We start from the raw sequence: 7,500 nt of genomic DNA on the forward strand, positions 1-7,500 counted from the left end.
AGACCAGGCTGGTCTCGAACTCACAGAGATCCGCCTGCCTCTGCCTCCCGAGTGCTGGGATTAAAGGCGTGCGCCACCATCGCCCGGCTTCCCTTCTTATGTTCTGACCCCCTCCTATGCTCTGACCCCCTCCTATGCTCTGACCCCCTCCTATGCTCTGACCTCTTCCTATGCTCTGACCCCCTCCTATGCTCCGACCCCCTCCTATGCTCTGACCCCTTCCTATGCTCTGACCCCCTCCTATGCTCTGACCCCCTCCTATGCTCTGACCCCCTCCTATGCTCCGACCCCCTCCTATGTTCTGACCTCTTCTTATGTTCCGAGCCCTTCCTATTCCAACTAATCCTACTGGTCTCCCCCATAATCCAGCTGTTTCAGTGACACCTCTGTTTTTGTTACTCCTCCACCCCACAATCTTTTACCCCTTCCTGTTTTATGACCTACACACCTAAAAGAACTGTAATCTACATGAGAGAAAACATGCGGCGATGTCTTTCTGAATCTTACTTTCACGTGATTACTTGCAGTTCCGTGCATTTTCCTGCAAATGCTACAATGCCTTCATTTCTTTACTGCTGAGTAAGGTCCCACCCTGTCTGCACGCCACATTCTCTTCACTCATTTCTCAGCTGATGAACACCCGGGCCGATTCCATTTCTTAGCTATCGTGAATATGCAGCTATAAACATAAGCACACTCCCCCAAGAATAAATCTTCTGATTGTCAAATCCACACACATAGCCAATACTTGAAAAAGTGTTCCAATTCCTTCGTGTGGTAGTTTGAATATAGGGGCCCCCAGAATCCCATAATCTTATAGGGAGTGGCACTATTAGGAAGTGTGACTTTGTTGGAGTGGGTGTGACCTTGTTGGAGGGAGTGTGTCACTGTGGGGGGGGGGCGGGCTTTGAGTTTTCGTACACTTAGTATGCCACCCAGTGTGTCAGTCCACTTCCTGTTGCCTGTAAAATGTAGCCCACTCAGCTCCAGCACCACATCTGCCTGCACGCTGCCGTGCTCCCTGCCGTGACGGACTGAACCTCTGAACTGTAAGTGAGCAGTTAAACTGATTTAGTAATGAAGTAATTATTAAATGTTTTCTTTATAAGAGTTGCCTGGACATGGTCTCTTCAAAGCAATAAAAACCCACACTAAGACAGCCATCAGAAAAAATGCAAATTAAAACCTTGAGGGTCCATCTCATGGCAGTTGTAATGGCTACCTACCGACGAGCTAGAAAATAAATGGCAACAAATACTACCGAGGGCACGGGGAAAAGAGACCCCTTCCTCACTGCCAGTGGGAGTGTAAAGTGGTGTAGCTATCACAGATATGCACGTGGAAGTCGCTCATAAACTAAAAAAAGAACTTTCACGAGAACCAGCGAAGCACGAATGCTGCAACAGTAAGTCGCTCGAGCCAGGCAGAACTTGGTAGGCTCGCTAATCTTTGTCCTTGCCCCCAAAGTCAAACAGGCACTCCGAATCATTCACACCGGGTGTCCTCTTGTAACTGCTGCTTTAATTGAGCCCCGCTTCTTCAAGCCAGGCGGTGTTAAAATAGGGCACACCTGTACCTCGTCTTCCTTTACATGCTAATGTATTTGCATTCCTGGGCCTGCGTTTGAGGCGTTGCCAAAAATGCAGGTGGTTTGGGGATGATAAAAGTTTGGGCTTAGAAGCTTTTGCTTCATTGCTTGGTTGGTCTTTATTTTTGCACCGCACTGTGGCTTACACAGGTTTTGTAGGTTGTTAGGCTTCCAAATCATCCCGACTGCTGTTCATTGATTTCTTCATTACTTAGTATTTATGGCAGGTATGGGTGGCACACGCCGGTGATCCCAAGCACCTAGGAGGCCACGGCAGGATTGCTAGGTAACAGCAGCAAATACTGGCCTAACATATTAATGCCCTTCGACTGGATGGCTAAGCCATTCTGTCCCTCTTCATAGTGTCTACCCCGGCCCATGTTTTTTCCAGTCAATGTTCTTCTTCCCCTTTTAAACAGAGTCTCCCTGTGTAGCCCAGGTTGATCTGGTACTTATATTTGACCAAGGCTGGCACTGAATTCATGGTTCTGTTTCTGTTTCCTGAGTGTTGACATTACAAGACATGCATCACTCTGCGTAATGGCTTTAAGTTGGCCTGTCCTGGGAACCTGCACATGGGAAAAAGAGTTCAGAGAAATGACCGATGCATGGCGTTTATATGCCATTTGGACTAAGAACTTGGGAAAGGATGACCAACAGGACAGTGAAGAACTAGGGTTGGGCAGTATAAATTCCAGCGATGCCCTAAAGGAGAGGGTAGGGGGTGCCACGGAGTGTATGCACAATTGAAATGAGCTATGCTTCCAACTGAATTTTGTATCTGTTCGTGAGTCCATGGTAGTCGGTGTTCCTCACCAAGATCTGGGATGACAGTTTTACATCGGGGATGCGAGTATTACAGCTCTGGAGGGAAAGGTATCCCAACTTGTTGGGAAGTTAGGCTACATCTGGAATCTAAAGGGACAGCTCTGGAGGCTGGAGCTGCAAAGGGACAGTTCTGGAGGGAAAGGTATCCTGACTTGTCAGGGAGCCAGGCTATACCTGAAGCTGGGGTGTGGTGGGGATGGTCTCCCTGCAGGATGCAACTATCCTGCTCCTCTTCTAGAGAGTCTTTACAGCTGAGCTCTGCTCAGCTCCCCTAAGGATATGTCCTAGCAGAGCTATCCGTTTCTCCTCTGTTCAGCTCCTGCCCAAGATGTTACTTCTTCTACTTCTCTCTGCTAAAGGGGAAATCCCTGCAGAAATGTAGTAATCTCCTCCAGCTCAGACAAGAAGTGACTTTTTCTGCTCCACCCCTAAGGGAGGTTCCCAGCAGATGTAACTGTTTCTTCTGGTTTTTCTGCTTAGCCCGGCAAAGGAAACAGTCAGTAAAGGTTCTTCTGCTTCACCCACAGCTCTTTTGTGGAAGAGATTTATTTGGGAAGGAGTCCAGGAGAGTGACTGCCTCTCCCAGGGTGGGAAAAGACATCCCAGTGAACAGGCAGAGAGGCTTATATAGGGCTTCTTAAGGGCAGATTTTTTTCCAGGGATATTTTTCTGCTCAGGGATTGGTTAGTTCTCCTGCTCAGGGATTGGTTGGTTTAGTTGGTCAGGGGCAGAGTTGGCTCTGGTTTCAGGATATGTTTCGTTCACTGACCCTTTTTAGCCTTTTGACTCTATTTTCAAGGCTAAAGCATAGCTCTGGTTCTAGGGCTAAAGTGTGTTTCTTTGGCTCAGGTTTCAGAGTCAAGGTTTCTTAAGTTTAGGGCTCAAATATTTCTTTCACTAGCTCTGGTTTTAGGGCCAAGGTGTGTGTGTGTGTGTGTGTGTGTGTGTGTGTGTTTCACTAGTTTTGGTTTCAGGGCCAGGGTGGGTTTCTTTGGCTGCCCCTTTTACCCTACAAGGGACACTGCAGCTCCAGTTCCCATTCTCTGGTGATTAATTTCCATTGGCAGGTGAAGGATATTCTTGCCCAAACATTACGGCTTGTTGGGGGGGAAGACAGGCCAAACACCCTTTCAAGAAGTTGCAGGTCCTTAAGCAATTTCAGCTTGAAATAATAGACCAATTTGGCATATTTCGCTCTAGTTTCTCCGCCACCTTACTATTTATAGGGAATTCAAAATAAAGAATTGGACACTGCGGTACTGTAAGAAAAAAAAAAAGGAAGAGGAGGAAGGTGTCCTGCCATCCCCAGGAGGAGGGCAGAAGCCTGGACACTTAGCAGCTGAACATCAGTCACACCAGAGCCCTGGTGTTGAATAGGGGGCTATGGGCCATGGTACCAGGCAGACATCAGAATGGGCACTGGAGGCTGCTGGCGGTGCTGTAACAAGCACCTGAAACTGCTGCTAAAAATCACTTGAGCCCACAAGGGGACTAAAAGCAAGACAAAGATGGCGTCTCTGCCTTTGTGTCTGCCTGTGTCTTTGAGGCTCAGCCTCCTGCTTGACTCTGTAGAGGCACTGGGAGGATTCAGTGTCTGTCTCCCTAAATCTATCTCCTTCCTGTTCTTTGTGTCCCTGTCTACCTGGGACACACAGGTAGGTCATTATCTTAAACTGGCAAGTCACCTTCAATTTCCTTAGAAGGACAAAGACAGTCTGGTTCCCACCCAAAGTGAGTTCAGTCCTCCACGATGGTGAGGCTGCATCCTGGAGCAGAAGTGATCACGTTGTAAGAACCAGACTGCAACTCCCTTACAAGAGAGCAGCAAGAACTCTGGACCACCTTGGAGAACTGGACCCAAGAGAACACCTTGACTCAGAGTGCTGAACTATGCAGACCTCTTGCCCTGTCCTGATTCTTGCTATTTAATCTCAGTTCCTATCAGTTCCCCAAAGGCACTGGGAATCACTGGATTGGATTCCTTTACCTGTTCCCTTCTCAGTGTGGCCACACTGAATCAATCTTTCTTCTCTTTTCAGGTGCACTGGGATGGGATCATGGGCTGTTCTGGACTGGTGTCAACAACCACGAGGACAAAGGAATAGGGACAAAGAGGAAGCACGTGAAAGGACTGTCTGATCTCCTCCGGCCTTCCCTTTCATCTCTACTGATGTATTTCAGAAAGAAGCTGGTTGGCATCGGAGAAATGAGGTTTGTTCAGTCCCAAGCAAATGCCAAAGGCAGGTATGACTAATCCCTGGGAACCATGGGATCAGTAACTGTGACCCAACAGAGGTAAAAAAAAAAAAATTCAGGGAAGGTGAGTGTGGTGGCCCCACTTTAAATCCCAGCACTGGGGAGGAAGAGACAGGCAGATCTATGTGAGTTTAAAGCCAACCTGGGTTCCACAGCACATTCCAGGCCAGCCAAGTCTACATAGTAGGCTGGGTCTCAAAACAAACAATTCAGGGATGAAAGCTGGGCCTGTGTTGAATGTTGACTTTCTCATTATGCCCCAAACAACACAGCATAAAGATGATTCTACATCTGTACTGGATCAGCATGGTTTCTAATCTGGGTGTGGTGTGCATACTTTATCACTGAATAGGTGCTTATGAATTCTCAGATGTGGTGTCCTCCAGAATTCCTAAAAACAAAGCCTTCCCCCATTCCTAAGAACCACCACAAACAGAGGGCAAATTCAAATTTGAGAAGGCACAGCTCAGTATCTGCTGGAGCTCACCGCTGGATCACACAGTCAACACACAAACAATGCTTCTAAATATAACGCAACCACTGCCAGGAGAAATTCATCTTTATTTCTCCTTAATAAACTGCAAATGTCTGTGGTACAAAAAGTATCTTCAAAAGGGAGCGGAGTCCCAGCTGGTGCAGGATCATTTCCTAGGAGGCTCACTTTGTCTCTTTGGTCACAGGCCTACCTGAGTATTCTTGACTGGGTGGCAAAGTCAACACATAACTCACAGAGCCGAGGTCACACAACAGCTGTAGTCCAGAGATCCAGAGAAAGGCAAGTTCTCAGCACATATCTCCATGCAGACAGGCAGACAGACAGACAGACAGACAGACAATTCCATGTGCTGATGTACTTAGAACAGGCTCTAGTGAGTGCTAAATTCTATCACGCTGTCCCCTGAGAAACTGGTAATTGCTCTTGACGGACACAAGGTGGTTCAATCTTACATCAGTACATTCTCAATTCATGGCTAGTCTTTATAAGTTATTATTTGTATAAGGCTGTATCACTAAATAGGACTAAAATTGTTTCAAAGTGTAAAAAAACAGAAAAGTATAAGAAAACAGATGTTTATTACAGAATATTAGAAAAATGACCCAAGTGACTGCTTTAAATAAACAAAACCTATACCACTATAGATGAGAAAACCTGGCAGCATCAGACATTTCAGCTGGAGAGGCAGATCTGCTCCTGGTGAATCACTTCTGGAAAGTTCCCAAATATTTGAGTCCAAAGTGAATGTATGAATTGGCTTGACATGATTCAAAAAGTAAACTATAAATATAAGGGCAGTTGGAACTATGCCATACTAGTTCATAACAGTCAATCCAGGACAATAGCTAGGGAGCTGTTCATATGTGTCCTGTCTGTGTGTACATACACACAATCAAAATCAGGTCAAAACCTAGGGAGTGGCATGTGCCCATACATTTGAAGACCCTGAAGAATGCCATTAAAAGGATGTATAACATCCAGTACACATCTGTCTCAAGAACAGCACATTTCCAAAATTACGCATTTCTTTACAGGTAAACACTGGAGTATTAACCACTACAGACGCCACAAGGGTGACTGCAAACCACACCGTGCTCACAGGCATCTGCTGTATCGGAGGCATCCATTTTAATCCTGGGGCTTTAAGAACATCTTCTTTGCTTTAATGGGTTTTATATTTCCATTTTCATCTTCTTCGTAATTGGCTCGGTCCCTCTTCTTGGCAAACTTTTTTCCAATTGTTCCCACCAAAGTCTCATATCTGTTAGGATGATACACAGCACAAATTTAATTTCAAATAAAAAAGTAGGAATCAAGGCTTGCCAAAAACATCAAGCCAAATAAAGCAAGAAAAACAAAATTTATGATAAAAAGAGATTGCCTGAGTTAAAAACGCACGCAACTGACTAAGGATGATTAAATTCTCTGCTGGTTTTGTTTCTGCATCCCCCAAACAAACTGAGAAGTACGTTTACAGTCACTGGAGGTGGCAGTGGCCCCGAGTCTTCACGGCCAGCACACTCCAGCGTGAAGGCACTGGGTCATTAGGAACGGGCAGTGTGCGCATCTCCCCACTGCACAGCGTGCAGTCAGAGCACTGGAAAATGGGGCGACTCCTAGGCACAGTTACCTTCTCGCCATTTCCTCATCCGACACATCGACCTCCACGGTCTCATCGTTTTCTTCTGGTGCTGCTTTGTTCTTGGAATTCATCTGAAGCATCAACTTCTGAAAAAGACACCGTGCTGGTGTAAGGGAGGCCTGGTGTCAAAGCTGTCTTCTAACAGAGACACTTACGCACAGAACCACTTGTGAGATTAGACGAAACTCAAGAGGTTCTGTGCAGAACTTCATGCCACAACTGCCAACGGCACCAGCTGGGAAACCTAAGAACAGCTGGCTCAGTGTCAGGTAAGCTGTCTCTTGGATCACACACCCTACCTGTCACTCATATTAAAGGGGGCACAGGGCTGACAGTGAGAGGGGAAAGAAGTAAAGAAAGCTGAAGGCTCCCACACTTCAGGGTGGACAGTGCGTCTCAGATGCTGTCTGAGGGCTTGCCCACCTCCTTCTCTCACTAAACTTTGCTGAGAGAACAGACTCTAGGACTGAGCATCTCTCACACCAAATTCTGAGGTATTACACCTGAACGGTTGCATTGAGGAGACACTCTGGGGGGCTTGCCCACCTAAACCCCACTCTCTGAACAACAGATTCATGAACAATAAATGTTTTTTTCTTTTTGCCCCACAGTCTCCTGCCCATTTAAAACTTAAACGAGGCTGGGACAGAGAAAATGAATATTAAACCCAAACATTAGTGTGGACTCTGT

The 7,500-nt window shown here is 46.4% G+C and overlaps 1 protein-coding gene across 1 annotated transcript in view; it reads right to left on the reverse strand.

Moving 5' to 3' along the window:
* Positions 1–5,246: 5,246 nt before the first annotated feature.
* Mphosph6 (M-phase phosphoprotein 6) overlaps positions 5,247–7,500 on the reverse strand; it is a 9,681-nt gene continuing 7,427 nt past the window's right edge. Inside the window, exons 4-5 of the mRNA XM_005345741.3 lie at positions 6,799–6,896; positions 5,247–6,429 (exon numbers count right to left, since the gene is read on the reverse strand). Of these exons, the coding sequence (XP_005345798.1) occupies positions 6,297–6,429; positions 6,799–6,896 (231 nt within the window). The 3' untranslated portion in view covers positions 5,247–6,296. The remainder of the gene's footprint in view (positions 6,430–6,798; positions 6,897–7,500) is intronic.

Source organism: Microtus ochrogaster, chromosome 4 (genome assembly GCF_000317375.1).
Source record: "Microtus ochrogaster isolate Prairie Vole_2 chromosome 4, MicOch1.0, whole genome shotgun sequence".
NCBI lineage: Eukaryota > Metazoa > Chordata > Mammalia > Rodentia > Cricetidae > Microtus > Microtus ochrogaster.